This window comes from Nomascus leucogenys, chromosome 22a, assembly GCF_006542625.1.
Source record: "Nomascus leucogenys isolate Asia chromosome 22a, Asia_NLE_v1, whole genome shotgun sequence".
Classification (NCBI taxonomy): Eukaryota; Metazoa; Chordata; class Mammalia; order Primates; family Hylobatidae; genus Nomascus; species Nomascus leucogenys.
In genome coordinates, this window is record NC_044402.1 from 127,781,328 (window position 1) to 127,800,797 (window position 19,470).

Below are 19,470 nucleotides of genomic sequence, written 5' to 3' on the forward strand. Positions count from 1 at the left end.
CTGCATTGCAGGCTGCCGGGTTCCTTACCCACTGTGGTCAAACCTCTCTCTAGTCATGTTTCAGTCCCTCAAACATGCCAGCCTGTCTCATTCCCACTTCAGGGCCTGAGCAGAGGCTGTTCCCCTTGTCTGAACACTTGTAGGGAGCTGAATGGCACCACAAAAAAGATACTACATGTCTTAAGCCCAGAGCCTGTGACTATTGCCTTAGACGGCAAAAGACCTGATCAAGTGAAGGGTCTTGAGCTGAAGAGTTTCTCCTGGGTGATTTAGGTGGGCCCTAAATGCTACTACATGCACCTTTATAAGGAGGACGCAGAGGGAGATTGATGTGGACACACAGAGGAGCAGGCGACGTGAAGACAGAGGCAGAGACTGGAGTGAGGCCGCCAGGAACCAAGGAATGCCAAGGACTGCTGACACCACAAGGAGTGGAAGGAGGCGAGAAGCAGGTTCTCCCCCAGAGCCCTGGAGGGAGCCTGGCAGTGCCAGCAGCTTGCTTTTGGACTTCTGGCCTCTAGAAAATACATTTCTGTTGTATTAAGCCACCATGTATATGGTCATTTGTGACACAGCCATAGCAACTGACAGAAGGCTTCTCCTCCAGACTGTGGCTAGGAGAGTTCTAATTCCACCTGGTTCAAGCTCAAGTGCTAACCCACAGCTCCCTGTGCCCTGACCCCCATATGCTCCCATGCAAAGCAAGCCAGGGCACCAAATTGTCCACCTGGGGAGGGAGCAAGGATTTTTGTCTCATCTTTTCCCTGATGTGACTTGAGCACCTCGAACGGTGCCTGGCGTTCGTCAGGCAGCCAGAAATAGTGGCCGGAGGGGAGTCTTGTCTGTCTCTCGGTTTGGCTCTGAGCTCCAGGCTGCAGGGACTTTCTTCTTTACGACTGAGGCCTCCATGGCCTGGTCGGATGCCTGGCATGTGGCAAGTGCTCAATGGTTACTTGCTGAATGAATGGAAAGCTATTATTATTGGTATTATTATTCGTTGCAGTTGAGATTGTGTGATAGAGGCCGAGCGCAGTGGCTCACGCCTGTAATCCCAGCACTTTGGGAGGCCAAGATGGGCAGATCTCTTGAGGCCAGGAATTCAAGACCAGCCTAGTCAACATGGTGAAACCCCGGCTCTACTAAAAATACAAAAATTAGCCGGGCATGGTGGTGTGTGCCTGTAATCCCAGCTACTTGGGAGGCTGAGGCAGGAGAATCGCTTGAACGCAGGAGGTGGAGGTTGCAGTGAGCCAAGATTGCGCCACTGCACTCCAGCCTGGGGACAGAGCAAGACTCCGTCTAAAACAAAAACAAAAACAAAACAAAAAAAAGATTGTGTTATAGAGAAATAAGCACCTTGGAGACAGCTGTTTGTGGATTTCTTGGCAAATTATTGAATATGGTTGTTTGAAAGGAGAGATTTGCTTTTATTTCCTAAAGCCTTTATAATTCCTCATCTTAGCTAAATAGTCAGACGTTACATTTGTACTAAAGAGGTATTCTTATACTAAGTGCTTTCTATTTTCCTATATAGTGGAGTATTTCCCCCAAACTGTGCCCTGCTTTTGAGTGCACCTGTATCGCTAGCCCTTATTTCTTGTCAATAACAAGTTCAGTGCGGCCCCGCATTTGCTGAGCTCTGCACCCAGCCTCGCCTGGGTCATGCTGGGTCACACGGTTTGGCAGTTGTTGCTATGGAATTGAACTCCACATGAGGAGACCAAAGGCCCTGTTGCAAATCACTGACAAGTTAATGAGGTGACTGAACAGGGCAGATGTGCCCAAACCTGCCTTCAGACCCAAACCACAACTAGGATTCCCAGGGGAGAGTCTTGTTATGTTAGCTCTATGTGTAAGACTTGGTCTGTTTGGAAAATAGGCAATACATTCTACAGTGCAGTAGGCAGATAAAAGCTTCTTTTCTCTCTTTTCTCATGCACGGATGCTGGATTTAAAGAGATATTTCTCAGCCTACTGAAATGATGTTAGTTAGTTGGAGTTATTTTCCCATGTAGACATCAGCTGCTGCTACTTCTACCACTATAATTTATTAATGGGCCAAATAGTATTAAATGATAGGCAGGGATCCTTCCTTTACTCTCTAGGCCTCCCAAACCCTGTCCAGAAATCCTTACTCAAGGCCAGGCGTGGTGGCTCACACCTGTAACCCCAGCACTTTGGGAGGCTGAGGTGGGCAGATCACCTGAGGTCAGGAGTTTGAGACCAGCCTGGCCAACATGGCAAAATCCCATCTCTACTAAAAATACAAAAATTAGCCAAGCACGGTGGGGGTGCCTGTAATGCCAGCTACTTGGGAGGCTGAGGCAGGAGAATTGCTTCAAGCCAGGAGGTAGAGGTTGCAGTGAGCTGAGATGGTGCCATGACACTCCAGCCTGGACGAGACAGACTCCATCTCAAAAAAAAAAAAAAAAAGAAAGAAAAAGAATTAAAAAAAGAAAGAAATCCTTACTCAAGCACCTACATAGATCATCCTATAGCTGAAGATTCAGCCTTTAACTTTTGCAAGTTTTCTATTCTTCAGAAATCAAGGTTCCTGTTCTTGACATGGGGAGACACTTTAACAAGCTAAGCCCAAATTATAAACTGGAGGCTGGTGGGCTGAATTTTACTGGGGAGTGTGTTTAATTGCCAGGCACTGGGTTTTTTTAAAAATTCTGAATTCTGATGCCTTTAAATGACAAATGCACCGTCCAGCTCCTAGTAGCCCTGTCCTGAGCGCCTCCTCTCCCCATTACCACATTCAGGTCACCAGCTGTTCCCCAAGGACATCTGAGTCTACCACCTCTGACAGGGACTTCATTTACCAGGGAATTCTCCAGTAGTGACAAAATGAGCTGGAGAGTTCTTGGAGGAGGAAGATACAGCAAGAAGAACAAAAAGCAAACCCAGCAAACTCAGGGGTTGAAAAAAGACCACCTTTGCCAACTTCCAATTGTCACGGGAACTTGTTTACATCAAAATGGAACACAATTGACTTAAGTGAACTTTGGGGACATAAAAATTATTGTTCTGAACCATGTATCAGGCTACAGGTAGAAAATGTCCTAAAACACAGCTGTGTGAGTGATAATGAGACTGAGTTCTAGAAGTTCGAGTGCAAGTAATTCAATGAAATGAAAAACGTTAACAGTAATTAAAATTTCCTGAGTAAATTCCATTTTTATCATGGAATGCAAGCTCTTAGGAGTATAAGGGATGAGTGAATGAGATTGCGGGGAAAATACTTGCAGTTTTTTAGTGATTTGAAATTCTCAGAAGAAAGCATGACTCACTCATGTTTGATTTTGGTTTTCAAACCAAAAAGACTAAGACAATTCTTGACCTTTAAGTCATTTGACTTCCGTGTTTCCACATCATAAGGTTTTGTTAATTTCACAATTGTTATACTCCCTTGAATAGAAAACAATATGGGGAAAAAACTGTGGACAGTGTCTTTATTATCATCCTTGTTACTAAAGTATAACTTATAAAAGGTCCTCATTCTAATTTGTAAGGACATGTAATTTTCCCTGCAAGGAGCCCACCATTAAACACAGAGAGCTTCCTCCCTTGAAACTGATAAGGAATAATAGAAAATCCTGCCTGTTATACCTCATTCACACCCTTAAAGATGGGCCATAGTGAGGTTCAGGGAAATGTTAGGGCCTGGTCACAAGTCATTTGGGAAACCAAGTAAATAGTTGTCATATGTGAAAACCCATGCCCCACATCACAGAACCATGGGCTGCTAGAGCCGAGGGGACCAGCCAGCCCCCTCTAGGACAAATTCTCACATCCCAGGTGAGGGCCCTGAACCTGAAAAAGATCAAGGAGGTAAGCTCCAGTCTCCTTCCCTCAGCCTGGAGCTCTTCCCAGGGTGCCATTGTACCTTAAAAGGTCCAAGAGCTGCAACCCTCTTATTTGTTGTTGCTGCTCAAAGTGCTTATTTCTGACCCTACCTGAAATTCACAAGGGAATTTGAACTATGTGAGATTACTCATTTCATAACAGGCTTAAATACTAGTGTGTGGGGAGAAAGTCTAGGGTTGGGGAAGAGATTCCCCAGTAATTCTGTCCCTCTCTTCTCTTGGGTATGAGAGATCCGCCTACAGAACCCCTGCATGCTGGCCTGACCACCAGCTCAGCTCCCAAATCCTGTCCAGGCTGGGATCTAATTTTTTTTTTCTTTTGAGACAGAGTTTTGCTCTTGTCGCCCAGGCTGGAGTGCTACGGTGAAATCTCAGCTCACTGCAACCTCCACCTCACAGGTTCAATCTATTCTCCTGCCTCAGCCTTCCAGGTAGCTGGGATTACAGGCACCTGCCACCATGCCCTGCTAATTCTTTGTATTTTCAGTAGAGATGGGGTTTCAGCATGTTGGCCAGGCTGGTCCTGAACTCCTGACCTCAGGTGATCCACCCACCTCAGCCTCCCAGGGTGCTGGGATTACAAGAGTGAGCCACTGTGCCCGGCCCCTGAATTTTAGTTTCTTAATATATGTGTATTAACTGCCTGTCGTGTGCTATCTACTGTGATAATCTCAAAGTGCAAAAAATGACCCCCAGTTTACAAAGGGTAGAAGTGAAGTTAGGCAAACTGTATTTCAAGGGTGTCCACAGTGGGTCAGGAGTCAGGATCAACGTTTTACTTGTGTTCTCATGACCACCTTCAGGAAGTGTACGCTTGCAATCTAATCAATAAAGTCAGGCACATTCACACTCAAATCCAGCCAGAGCTACAGGGCAGGGCAGGACAAGTACAGCAAAAGAGAAGCAGATAAGCAGCCTGCTAGGGGGTTCCGGCAGGGAGACATTGACACTGGCTATGATGAGCAGAAAGGCCTTGTGGTTTGGCGTCTCCACTGAGCTCCTTTGAGAAGAACAGAAAAGACAGAGGCAGAGTGCAAGTGGGAAGGCATTCAGAAAAGGGCAGAGAAGTGGAAATATTCAGATTATCTTCAAGAGGGAATGAGTGGCCCAACTGCTGCAGCTGGAAAGGGTCAAACGGGCAGTAACAAGGATTACAGATGAAAACTCATGCTGGGGCTAGACTGTGGGCCTCCAGTGGTACAGTGACGGGGCTGGACTTCATTCTGTAGACATCAAAGGAGGTCCCCCTTGGTTCTCCACTTTAGATGGTTCCATCTCCACCTCTAACTCTAGCTCTCCTCTCTAGTTACATTGCGAACCATGGCCGTTCCTCAGCACCGAACCAGCCTTGCCTGTCAATGATTGCTTTAGACATAGCAGTTTTGATGTGGGGTTTGATGAAACTATTACCTACTACTACCTACTACTACTACTACGGGCATTAACCTGTAAGAGAGGAATACTTTCCTTCTTAGGAATACCCCGCTATGCCACTCGAGGGCTGTGCAGCCTCAGGCAGATCCCTCAAGCCTCAGGAATTTGGTGTATTCCTATTCTGATAGTCCCCCTTGAGCTGTCACTGTAGCTCAGAAGGTTGGCCGGCTGCTGAGGACTTGAGGGTGCTGCCTTCCCAAACCACCTTCTGTTATGCACAAGCCACACTCCCAAATCCTCAGGTGGAAGATGTCACAGCGACTTGCAGCCTTCCCATGGAAAACCTATTCATCTCAGGAGGACCAGAGGCTCCCTGTTGTGGCACACACAGCTCTCCTTGACCATGCAGACACAGAGACACGCAGCAGAGTGCCGCTCGGGACCGGGAGAGCCTTCCCAATCCAGAGACTGCTTAGAGGGTGGAAAGTACACCATCTACACATGCAATGCCTTGTGCTTGTTTAACAGCCCAAGGACATGGAAAAGAAGGACCAATGCGGGTACGTGCAAGGAAAGCCAGGCTTGGTCAGAGTCAAGTGGCAACCCGAGTTTACAAAGTGATGCTACAACCCAGCAGTTGGTACCTTCATGTAATAGTCTTTCCACAATCATGGAGCAAATGCTGGGGTTGAAGCCAGACACCTGGGTGTGATCCCTGGCTCTCCCGCATCCTAGAAAGTTATTTAGAACTGTTGGGAATTTAGTTTCCTTGCTCTGAAGGGTGGAAATAATAATACCTGCATCACAGAACAGAGGTGAGATTAGAACAGGGCTTCTCAATCTTGGCACAGTTGGCATTTTGGATGGATTTTTCTTTGGTGTGGGGACTGTCCTATGCATTGTAAGATGTTGAACAGCACTTCTGGCCTCTACTTGCTGGAAACCAGTAGCATCCCCCTTTCTGCTAAAACAACTCTCAGCCTCATTCCCATTGGGAGACCCGCTGAGGTGCCTTTATCAAAGCAACTGGTCCTCTTTGTTTTGGGGTCTGCTCATCCCGTTCTTGCCACAGGGCTGATCAAATCTATTTATCTTGGTCCTGAAGCTCAAAGTCATAAAATTTAGAGGCACTGAGTTTTTTTCCTTTTTGCATTTATACAATCTTGGTATATTTACATTAATAATCTCACAAAAAAAGCCAGGCTTTTTTTTCTATATAATGTGCGCATTTACACAAAAAAGCTAAGGACTTTGTTTTCTTGAAGCTTCATTTTAAAATTATATTATGAAAGTGGCTCAAGACCGGCTGGACACAGTGGCTTATGCCTGTAATCCCAGGACTTTGGGAAGCCAAGGAGGGAGGATCACTTGAAGCCAGGAGTTTGAGACCAGCCTGAGAAACACAGCAAGACTCCACCTCTACAAAAATAATAATAATCATAATAATAATCATCAAAAAAATAATTAGCCTAGTGTAGTGGCATGTGACTGTAGGCCCAGCCACTCGGGAGGTGGAGGTGGGAGGCTCACCTGAGTCCAAGAGTTTGAGGCTGCAGTGAGCCAAGATCATGCCACTGCACTCCAGTCTGGGTGACAGAGTGAGACCCTGTCTAAAAAAGAATAGAAAAGAAAAAGCTCTGGCCTGGCGCAGTGGCTCACGCCTGTAATCCCAGCACTTTGGGAGGCCAAGGCGGGCGGATCATGAGGTCAGGAGATCCAGACCATCCTGGCTAACACGGTGAAATCCCGTCTCTACTAAAAATACAAAAAATGAGCTGGACATGGTGGCAGGCGCCTGTAGTCCCAGCTACTGCGGAGGCTGAGGCAGGAGAATGGCATGAACCTGAGAGGCGGAGCTTGCAGTGAGCCGAGATCGCACCACCGCACACCAGCCTGGGCGACAGAGCAAGACTCTGTCTCAAAAAAAAAAAAAAGAAAAAGAAAAAGCTCAAGATAAATTCTGATGAACAAAATTTTTGATGTACTGAAGAAGGAACAAAGCAGTTTAAGCATCAGTGGATTTGTCATAACTTATGCTCAATAAGGTAGCTGCTCCCAGTAAAATAGGCCAACAAAGGAACCCATTGCACACCTGCTGTGTAAAGATGAAGCAATACCATGAGAGAAATATGTCGTCCCTTCTCTCAGGAAGGTAGTGTTTTGTGTCCTTGTAGACTCCTCTTTACTGTACTGTGCTTTTTGAATGTCATGCACAGCCCCCTATGACTGACTTGAACACTGTTACAGACTGAATGTTTGTGGCCCCCTAAATTCATATGTTGAAATTCTAACCCCCAAGGTGATAGTAGGAGGAGATGTGGTCTTTGGGAAGTAATTAATCAGAGTGGAGTCGTCATGAATTGGATAAATGCCCCTATAAATGGGACCCCGGAGGGCTCTTTCTCTCCACCATATGAGGATACAACGAGAAGACACCATCTGCATACCAGGAAGCAGGCCTTCAGCAAGACGCTGAATCTGCCGACACCTTGTTCTTGGGGTTCCCACCCTCCTGGACTGTGAGAAATAAATTTCTCGTAAGCCACCCAGTCTATGGTATTCTGTTACAGCAGCGAGAATGGATGAGGACACATTTCAAAAGAATCATTGATCTGACTCAAAAATTGTCCCAAACTTCTATACCACACTCTTTTCTTGTGAGATTGTGGGAGTAATTGTAATTAAAGAATTGTTTGATCTAATACTTTATCACAAATGAACTAGCGGGCTACTGTCAGAACATGGGGGAGACGTTAACAAATGTTCGAGAGACCTGACAGACAGTAACCAAAGAGGTTCTTGGCTTTGCAGAACAGAGGATCTAGAGTGCTCATCAATGTGGCCGTTCTGGGTGGACTTGAGCAAGACACTAACTTTCCTGGGCTTCAGTCTCCTGCACTGCAAACGTGGTATCCTAAGAAGGTTCTTATGAGAAGTCAATGAGCAGAAGCATTTTGAACTCACTGAACAGTGCCTGGCACATAATAAACATACAAAAAATATAGCTATCGCTTCATTAGAACACTTGTGCCACTTGTTTCAATAAGGACGATCCAAGAAAGAGTCCTACGGTCAACCATCTGGAAAGACCAAACAAACTTGGATTTTTTTCTACCAACTTTAGTACTTCTCAGAGCCTTTAAAATGCCATATTTCAGGATGGTGACCCAGTAGGTACCATTTCACACCAGGACCCTTCCTCCATAGGGCAATTCACAAGACTAGTGTCGTATAAAACAATGGGTGAATCGCAGCTTCCTAGACTGTCTTCTAAGCCCAGACTGTGTAATATAATTGAGATTGCTATCAGAATGTGAAAAACATCGGCTGTGAAATACATAAACATTATCAAGGACTAAAATTTGCCAAGAATCTGGGACTACTTAATATTAAATATTCACAAGGTCTCAAAATTCAGGAATGCTGCCCATGTCGGTTTTTACGTCACTTACCCGAGACCCCTTTTCAGGAACACAGTGGCAAACAGAGCAATCTCTTCCTCCGCAAGGACCAACGTATTTCTTTCCACTCTGGAAAGTGAAGCATCTTATTTAGTATACCAGTACTCATCGTTTAACTGGGTGCATAACACATACATTATAACAAGCACTCTTGGTTTACCTTTGACTCCATGAGAAGACTAATCATGACATATAAAAAGATGAAGAACTTAACACAGTAGCTTAATAATAAGGAGGGTTGATCATATGAGCAAGAAGCTTCCAAAACTGAGGATGCTGAAGGAAAATAAGTATCCTTCTAAAGTCGTTTGGCTTTAACTGGAATCTTCTGCAATTTCTCCCTTTCGGTAAGACTTAATTTATTAAGTTGTGAACAGTCTTAGAGTGTAAACTATGTGGTTAGGCAATCCATGCATAGACAATGGAGTCTAGTTTAAATGAAAAGCTTGTTTTTTTTTCAGGGCTTGTTTTGCTTTATCTTCAAGACCAGCTACAGTGTGTCTCCTCCCTCATCAAACTGTCCTTCATAGGACAATTCTTCTGTCCCATCCTTGGGCTTAAAATTAAAATTGTTCTTCCTACAATTTGCTGAGACTCCAAGATGTTTTCTCTAATGTGTTTCTCAAACAGAAACTCCTGAACTTGAATAATTTGGACCTTTTCCCCACTTTTACCAAATTTTCCAACACTCTCTTTAGAGCATCTCACACACACACACACACACACACACACACACACACACACACACGCCCTTTGGGAAGAATCAGCTCCTTGTTCTCATGAATCCTAATCACCTATATCCAGAGTCATCATCCACTTCCATACAAAAGCATAGTCCCAGAGTACTATTTCCATAAGCAGATCTCTTAACGGCAATCACCATGATGACCCTGCAATGAACATGAGCACTGACCGTGCATTCCCAGGCTGGGCCGGCCAGTGGGGAGGGAGTGGTGATTTAGGCCCCTGTGTAGTGGACAAAGCACCTCTAGGTGCTAGGACCCGAGGGCATGGATAGGAATATCAAGAAAGCATCAGAGAAAAGGTTTGCCTGGCTCATGATCTGGCCTAACCGTCATTGCAACATTTATACATTGGCCGTACAATTTTATGATTGATCAACATTTTTAAACTTAAGGCTGTGAACTCAAGCCTTTAGACCACTGTATGATGGGAAAACATAAAACAATAAAACTAATATTTATAATTCCCATGGAAGACATATATACATATATATGTGTGAATGCATATGAATATATATGTGTATATGTGAATATTCATGCATGTATACATATATATGAACAGGTATATGTGTATGGGAGGGAAAAGAGTCTAATCAGCATATATCATTTTTCTTTTCACTCACACAATTTAGGCTTATTTTGGAGAAAAGTATGCTCAGACACAATCCAAAAGAAAATATCTTTAAGCATTAATTTTAAAAAGACATCTTTGTAAACAATATTCTCATGGTTCATTAAAAGCATACAAGAATTTGAAGCTTGACGAGAGTCAAGTGATTAGATAGTTTAAGTTTAAAAATGTATTTGAAGTTTCAGAAATATATGCCTCTTGAGTTTTGAGTAATGTTGTTATCTGTAAATGCAGAAATATTAAGTTAAACACCCTGATAAGGTTAAAAAAAAAAATTAAATGCCCAGGCCCAGGTCGGGACAGCATGAAAGCACTTAAAGTAACTAGACTGAATACTTGGGTTCATTTAAGGTTGGGCTTCATTACTATGTGTTCACTGAAATATCAAAACAACTGGAGGAAAAAATATAAGGTCAGTTGATTAGATGGCTTGATAATAAGGGCAAGTTTGTTATTATTATTTCTTTGCTTATTTTTGCCAAACATCACTGAGATGTTTGCAGCAAAACTATGTTTCAGGAAAGAATCAGTTTAAAATAGATTAGTAGATTAAAAAAAAAAAAACAGAAATAGTCACATATCAAGCTTTGACTTGGATCAGTAAAAGGAAAAAGCAAGAGGTGATTTTAGCCTCTGCAAAGTTATTCTACGTAAACATTCCCCAATAAACACTTAAAAGAGGAGAGTGAATTTATAGAGGTCTGCACCTCAAAAATAGATTGTATAAATTCATTTTAAAAGATAAACACAATATTTCAGACAATTAAACATTCAAAGTATGAACCACATTCACTGGGAATACATTCACACTCTCGGAAACTAATGTTACTCTTCTTCAAAGAGAAAAAAGGAAAAGTCACTATCTGCCTTATCTCAGATATTGTTAAACATATATTTGTCACATAGAAAAGTTCAAAGACTGGCCGTGGTGGCTCATGCCTGTAATTTCAGCACTTTGGGAGGGCAAGGCTGGCAGATCACTTGAAGCCAGGAGTTCAGGACCAGCCTGGCCAACATAGTGAAACCCCGTCTCTACTAAAAATAACAAAAAAATTAGCCAGGTGTGATGGCACATGCCAGGAATCCCAGCTATTCAGGAGGCTGAGGGTGGGAGAATCACTTGAACTGGGAGGCAGAGGTGGCAGTGAGCTGAGATCGTGCCACTACACTCCAGCCTGGGCGACAGAGTGAGACCCTGTCTCACCAAAAAAGAAAAAAGTTCAAACAAAGAAGTTATTAATGTCTTATACTTGTAATTCCATCTTCTTTTTTCAAAAACAAATAATATAGGCACATAATTTTAAAAATTCAAATGGTGCCAAAGAGTATAACAGGAAAAGAAATGCCCTCTTTCAACACTGGCCCCAAGTTCCCTCCTATATAGGATAATTTTTTTCAAATAGGTGTCTGGGCATTAATAAGCATATTCATACAATGACCTCATTCACACACACACACGCACACACAGAGGCAGATGAGCACATGGGCACACAGGCACAGAGGTGTACAAACACACTTTTGGTGATTTGGACTTGTTTTATTTTTATCCAAATGGTGGATTGCTCTGTATTTTGCTGTTTTCACATAATTGAAAGTCTTCAATATCATTCCAAAGTAATACATATGCTTATCTATCAGACCACATACCGTACTTTGTTTAACCAGTTGTTGTTGAAGGAAATTTAGGGAGCTCCCTTCTGTCTATACTGAACACTATCCTGAAATTGGTATTCTTGGGCATATTTATCTGTATGCATGAATCAGAATAAACATGTATGACAAATTCCAAAAAGACACACTCCTGTGTCAATAGGTAAGTGCATTCAAAATCCGGATGGGTAATACCAAATTGCTTCCCACCGACATTGCATCAATTTGTATTGCTACCTTTAAAACCCAACGAGAGTATGGCCACTCCCTGTGTGAAATCTCTAGACTCTCTGCACACCACAAGCTGGTAGAAGGCCTGGGATAGAAAAATCTTTGATTCAGAAATTATATTTACTTGTATGCAATATTTTTAAAAAAGCAAAATCTAGGACTCTGCAGACTTTTATAACAGGAAAAAGAATATAACACAAAAATAAACTTTTAAAAATCAAGTAAGAGAAATAGAAGAAATACACATGTATATATCACAGTATTGTTTCCACTCATTATTTCAGGTGATGCTCTCAAATGCATGTCAACAAAGTTGGGCAAGTCTTATCATCCCTACTCAATACAGGAGATAACTGAGTCTTATATAAGAAATGAATCATTGGCAGAGCCAAGAACCACTGGCTCCTCATTCTTTGACCCAGGTGTTTTCTGCTCCCAACTTGTAGGAAAAGGAGAACAGAAGGTAATTTTGCATTTTGATTTGCTTTGAAAAGACCTACAATAACTTGACTCACTGAAATTGCATTGGGTGAATCCAAGGTGGAGGGTATGAACAGATAGGGATGTGTTCACTAGAGTGATTTAAACCAAGTCAGTTGTCTCAAGATCAAGCTGAGTTGCAGGCAGGCCACAGTGGGATTTCCCAGACACATCTGAGGGTGAGTTTAATGACTGAGATTCTTCAGTGAGGAAGCAGAAGAAAGATAGCTTATTACAGAATGTTCTGGGCTTATTTTTCTTCTGAGCTAAAATGTTCAAATTATTCTCGTATTTCTTGATTTAATCTTGAAATGGTCCAGCTGCCTCTTGCCTGTCTCCAAAAAAAACTTTTAAAGAAAGGGTTATGTTCGTATTAAAATACGGAAATCCCCAATACCTAGGCAATTCAGAAAGCAGTCTTCACTATACAATATAAAAGAAATCTTAGAGTTTATTTAGTCCTATTCTCCATTTTACAGGTAAGAAAACTGAGTCCCAGAGGGTGATTTCTTTCAAAGTATAACAAAAATTATGCATTCTATAAAGTGAATTTTCATAATGCAACTGGAGCTAGTGAATGTACTTACCCCATATACATATTGTACAGAAAAGAGAATAAGTATAAGTGACCTACGGAAAAACAAAAATGCAGATTAATTTAAACAGTTTATTTTCATGTGAAACAAATTAAAAAGAAAAAGAGTAAAGGAATTAATTCCAGAAAGCTACTTTTTATTTCTATGAGGCTGCTCCTACTAGCCGACTTATCATCAGTGACAAGATCCATGCTTTCCTCTCTCTGGCTGCCATCATTGCCTTTCCTCTTTTTAATCAGCCAAGAAGTGTGTGTTGAACCCCTTGTGTGGTCCTCATTGTGCTGGGGACCATGAGGACCCTCTGAAAGTGAGACCTGGAGGGACAGACGAGTGAAAGAAGATGATTCTCAGAATGAAAACTGCAGGAGAGAGGGAAGGTGGCAGCTTTGTTCAGACATACACACTGCTGAGACCAGTGTATCCCAAATGCCATTCAGTGGAAGCAACTAGAAGGAGGGAAGGTGGAAGGAAACCTAACTGGACTGGGAGGATGGTTTGGAGAAAAAGGGAAATAATATGGAATATTTAGGGAAAAGTTATGTAGTCCAGGACCTTATAAGTGAGACAGAAATCCGACTGGGGTAATTTCATTATTACAAACAAATTTTAACAGAGGAGATATGCAATTTTAAAAGACCACTAAAAGGCCAAGCGCTGTGGCTCAGGCTTGCAATCCCAGAACTTAGGGAGGCCGAGGTGGGCGGATCACCTGAGGTCAGGAGTTCAAGACCAGCCTGGCCAACATGACGAAACCTCATCTCTATTAAAATACAAAAATTAGCTGGGCATGGTGGTGCATGCCTGTAATCCCAGCTACTCTGGAGGCTAAGATAGGAGAATCACTTGAACCTGGAAGGCAGAGATTGCAGTGAACCAAGATCATGCCACTGCACTCCAGCCTGGGTAACAGAGTGAGGCTCTGTCTCGAAACAACAAAACAAAACAAAACACCCATTAAACATTTGCATATCTTTTCTAGGCCTTATATTTGTCAAACAGCTTCTGGATCCATCACCTTATTTAATGCTTAAAACAGCTGTGGTTAGAACTTCGGGTCACACCATTCCAAAGGATGGTAGGAGAACTGGGGCTCAGTTCTGGGCTGTGATTTATCTGCCATCCTTGTTCTTTCATTCTCTGTAGAGCCTTCTCCTCTCTAAAACCTCATGTCCTAAGTGAGCCTTTGTTCTCCACCCTCTACTTCTTCCTCTTTTGCTGAGATGCTGACAAACACTACAGATGTTTACAGAGCTGTGGATCTGGGAGATGAGTAACTGGGTCCAGCCCATACTTAATGGCTCCCACACTAAATTCCCTCTCTCCCCAGCTGTTTTTGTGGTAATTCCAATACAAGCCAGGTTGGCTTTTCATTGTAGTAACCAAATAAATAAAGAGAAAAATATAAAAGTGGTGTTAAACACCGGGAATCAACTGCTTTAAATCAGGTTGAATGTGTATTTACAACTCTTGCTTGGTAAATGAGTTATTAACACTGGACATTTTTAAATAGGATATGTTGCATTTTACAGCAATTGTCACTTCTCTCTATATAATCTCATCAAGGATTGTAGGCACAGCATGTTTCTTAAACCTTTTATAGAAGAGCAAACAGACTTAGAAAAGTTGGACAATATGCTCCAAAGAGTGCAGACAGAATGGCCCCGAGGGGGCCAGCTCGGGTCAGGTCCAAAGATCCTTCATAGTCCCTTTATCCTGCACTGGACTTGTTCTTTCTGCCACTGTAGATACTAAAAAATAAGATCGGGGGTGGAGCCAAGATGGCCGAACAGGAACAGCTCCGGCCTACAGCTCCCAGCCTGAGCGACACAGAAGACGGGTGATTTCTGCATTTCTGTTTGAGGTACCGGTTTCATCTCACTAGGGAGTGCCAAACAGTGGGTGCAGGACAGTCGGTGAAGCGCACTGTGCGCGAGCCGAAGCAGGGCGAGGCATTGCCTCACTCAGGAAGTGCAAGGGGTCAGGGAGTTCCCTTTCCTAGTCAAAGAAAGGGGTAACAGACCGGCACCTGGAATATCGGGTCAGTCCCATCCTAATACTGCGCTTTTCCAACTGGCCTGGAAATCGGCACACTAGGAGATTGTGTCCCGCACCTGGCTCGGAGGGTCCTATGCCCACAAAGTCTCACTGATTGCTAGCACTGTAGTCTGAGATCAAGCTGCAAGGCAGCAGCGAGGCTGGGGGAGGGGCACCCGCCATTGCCCAGGCTTGCTTAGGTAAACAAAGCAGCCAGGAAGCTCGAACTGGGTGGAGCCCACCACGGCTCAAGGAGGCCTGCCTGCCTCTGTAGGCTCCACCTCTGGGGGCAGGGCACAGACAAACAAAAAGTCAGCAGGAACCTCCACAGACTTAAATGTCCCTGTCTGACTGACAGCTTTGAAGAGAGTAGTGGTTCTCCCAGCACGCAGCTGGAGATCTGAGAATGGACAGACTGCCTCCTAAAGTGGGTCCCTCACCCCTGAGCAGCCTAACTGGGAGGCACACCCCCAGTAGGGACAGACTGACACCTCACTCAGCCGGGTATTCCTCTGAGACAAAACTTCCAGAGGAACTATCAGACAGCTGAATTTGTGGTCTCACAAAAATCCGCTGTTCTGCAGCCACTGCTGCTGACACCCAGCCAAACAGGGTCTGGAGTGGACCTCTAGCAAACTCCAACAGACCTGCAGCTGAGGGTCCTGTCTGGTAGAAGGAAAACTAACAAACAGAAAGGACATCCACACCAAAAACCCATCTGTACATCACCATCAAAGACCAAAAGTAGATAAAACCACAAAGATGGGGAAAAAACAGAGCAGAAAAACTGGAAACTCTAAAAAGCAGAGCACCTCTCCTCCTCCAAAGGAACGCAGTTCCTCACCAGCAACGGAACAAAGCTGGATGGAGGATGACTTTGACGAGTTGAGAGAAGAGGGCTTCAGACGATCAAACTACTCTGAGCTACGGGAGGAAATTCAAAACAATAGCAAAGAAGTTAAAAACCTTGAAAAAAAATTAGAAGAATGGATAACTAGAATAACCAATGGAGAGAAGGGCTTAAAGGAGCTGATGGAGCTGAAAGCCAAGTTTCGAGAACTACGCAAAGATTGCAGAAGCCTCAGTAGCCGATGCGATCAACTGGAAGAAAGGGTATCGCTGATGGAAGATGAAATGAACGAAATGAAGCGAGAAGGAAAGTTTAGAGAAAAAAGAATAAAAAGAAATGAACAAAGCCTCCAAGAAATTTGGGACTATGTGAAAAGACCAAACCTACGTCTGATTGGTGTACCTGAAAATGACGGGGAGAATGGAACCAAGTTGGAAAACACTCTGCAAGATACTATCCAGGAGAACTTCCCCAATCTAGCAAGGCAGGCCAACATTCAGATTCAGGAAATACAGAGAATGCCACAAAGATACTCCTCGAGAAGAGCAACTCCAAGACACATAATTGTCAGATTCACCAAAGTTGAAATGAAGGAAAAAATGTTAAGGGCAGCCAGAGAGAAAGGTCGGGTTACCCACAAAGGGAAGCCCATCAGACTAACAGCTGATCTCTCGGCAGAAACTCTACAAGCCAGAAGAGAGTGGAGGCTGATATTCAACATTCTTAAAGAAAAGAATTTTCAACCCAGAATTTCATATCCAGCCAAACTAAGCTTCATAAGTGAAGGAGAAATAAAATACTTTACAGACAAGCAAACGCTGAGTGATTTTGTCACCACCAGGCCTGCCCTAAAAGATCTCCTGAAGGAAGCACTAAACATGGAAAGGAACAACTGGTACCAGCCACTGCAAAAACATGCCAAATTGTAAAGACCATCAAGGCTAGGAAGAAACTGCAGCAACTAACGAGCAAAATAACCAACTAACATCATAATGACAGGATCAGATTCACACATAACAATATTAACATTAAATGTAAATGGGCTAAATGCTCCAATTAAAAGACACAGACTGGCAAACTGGATAAGGAGTCAGGACCCATCAGTGTGCTGTATTCAGGAAACCCATCTCACATGCAGAGACACACATAGACTCAAAATAAAGGGATGGAGGAAGATCTATCAAGCAAATGGAAAACAAAAAAACGCAGGGGTTGCAATCCTAGTCTCTGATAAAATAGACTTTAAACCAACAAAGATCAAAAGAGACAAAGAAGGCCATTACATAATGGTAAAGGGATCAATTCAACAAGAAGAGCTAACTATCCTAAATATATATGCACCCAACACAGGAGCACCCAGATTCATAAAGCAAGTCCTGAGTGACCTACAAAGGGACTTAAACTCCCACACAATAATAATGGGAGATTTTAACACCCCACTCTCAACATTAGACAGATCAACGAGACAGAAAGTTAACAAGGATATCCAGGAATTGAACTCAGCTCTACACAAAGTGGACCTAATAGACATCTACAGAACTCTCCACCCCAAATCAACAGAATATACATTTTTTTCAGCACCACACCACACCTATTCCAAAATTGACCACATAGTTGGAAGTAAAGCTCTCCTCAGCAAATGTAAAAGAACAGAAATTATAACAAACTGTCTCTCAGACCACAGTGCAATCAAACTAGAACTCAGGATTAAGAAACTCACTCAAAACCGCTCAACTACGTGGAAACTGAATAACCTGCTCCTGAATGACTATTGGGTACATAATGAAATGAAGGCAGAAATAAAGATGTTCTTTGAAACCAATGAGAACAAAGACACAACCTACCAGAATCTCTGGGACACGTTCAAAGCAGTGTGTAGAGGGAAATCTATAGCACTAAATGCGCACAACAGAAAGCAGGAAAGATCCAAAATTGACACCCTAATATCACAATTAAAAGAACTAGAAAAGCAAGAGCAAACACATTCAAAAGCTAGCAGAAGGCTAGAAATAACTAAAATCAGAGCAGAACTGAAGGAAATAGAGACACAAAACACCCTTCAAAAAATTAATGAATCCAGGAGCTGGTTTTTTGAAAAGATCAACAAAATTGATAGACCACTAGCAAGACTAATAAAGAAGAAAAGAGAGAAGAATCAAATAGATGCAATAAAAAACGAAAAAGGGGATATCACCACCGATCCCACAGAAATACAATCTACCATCAGAGAATACTACAAACACCTCTATGCAAATAAACTAGAAAATCTAGAAGAAATGGATAAATTCCTCGAAAAATACACCCTCCCAAGACTAAACCAGGAAGAAGTTGAATCTCTGAATAGACCAATAACAGGTTCTGAAATTGTGGCAATAATCAATAGCTTACCAACCAAAAAGAGTCCAGGACCTGATGGATTCACAGCCGAATTCTACCAGAGGTACAAGGAGGAACTGGTACCATTCCTTCTGAAACTATTCCAATCGATAGAAAAAGAGGGAATCCTCCCTAACACATTTTATGAAGCCAGCATCGTCCTGATACCAAAGCCTGGCAGAGACATAACCAAAAAAGAGAATTTCAGACCAATATCCTTGATGAACATTGATGCAAAAATCCTCAATAAAATACTGGCAAACTGAACCCAGCAGCACATCAAAAAGCTTATCCACCATAATCAAGTGGGCTTCATCCCTGGGATGCAAGGCTGGTTCAACATATGCAAATCAATAAATGTAATCCAGCATATAAACAGAACCAAAGACAAAAACCACATGATTATCTCAATAGATGCAGAAAAGGCCTTTGACAAAATTCAACAACCGTTCATGCTAAAAACTCTCAATAAATTAGGTATTGATGGGACGTATCTCAAAATAATAAGAGCTATCTATGAGAAACCCACAGCCAATATCATACTGAATGGGCAAAAACTGGAAGCATTCCCTCTGAAAACTGGCACAAGACAGGGATGCCCTCTCTCACCACTCCTATTCAACATAGTGCTGGAAGTTCTGGCCAGAGCAATCAGGCAGGAGAAGGAAATAAAGGGTATTCAATTAGGAAAAGAGGAAGTCAAATTGTCCCTGTTTGCAGATGACATGATTGTATATCTAGAAAACCCCATTGTCTCAGCCCAAAATCTCCTTAAGCTGATAAGCAACTTCAGCAAAGTCTCAGGATACAAAATCAATGTTCAAAAATCACAAGCATTCTTGTACACCAATCACAGACAAACAAAGAGCCAAATCATGAGTGAACTCCCAGGCACAATTGCTTCAAAGAGAATAAAATACCTAGGAATCCAACTTACAAGGGATGTGAAGGACCTCTTCAAGGAGAACTACAAACCACTGCTCAATGAAATAAAAGAGGATACAAACAAATGGAAGAACATTCCATGCTCATGGGTTGGAAGAATCAATATCATGAAAATGGCCATACTGCCCAAGGTAATTTATAGATTCAATGCCATCCCCATCAAGCTACCAATGACTTTCTTCACAGAATTGGAAAAAACTACTTTAAAGTTCATATGGAACCAAAAAAGA

General features: G+C 42.8%; 1 protein-coding gene across 1 annotated transcript in view; it reads right to left on the minus strand.

Annotated features, from left to right (window-relative positions):
- The window catches only part of COL4A4 (collagen type IV alpha 4 chain), a 167,433-nt gene that overhangs the window by 129,672 nt on the left and 18,291 nt on the right, over positions 1-19,470 (minus strand). Inside the window, exons 3-4 of the mRNA XM_030804064.1 lie at positions 13,027-13,069; positions 8,696-8,773 (exon numbers count right to left, since the gene is read on the minus strand). Of these exons, the coding sequence (XP_030659924.1) occupies positions 8,696-8,773; positions 13,027-13,069 (121 nt within the window). The remainder of the gene's footprint in view (positions 1-8,695; positions 8,774-13,026; positions 13,070-19,470) is intronic.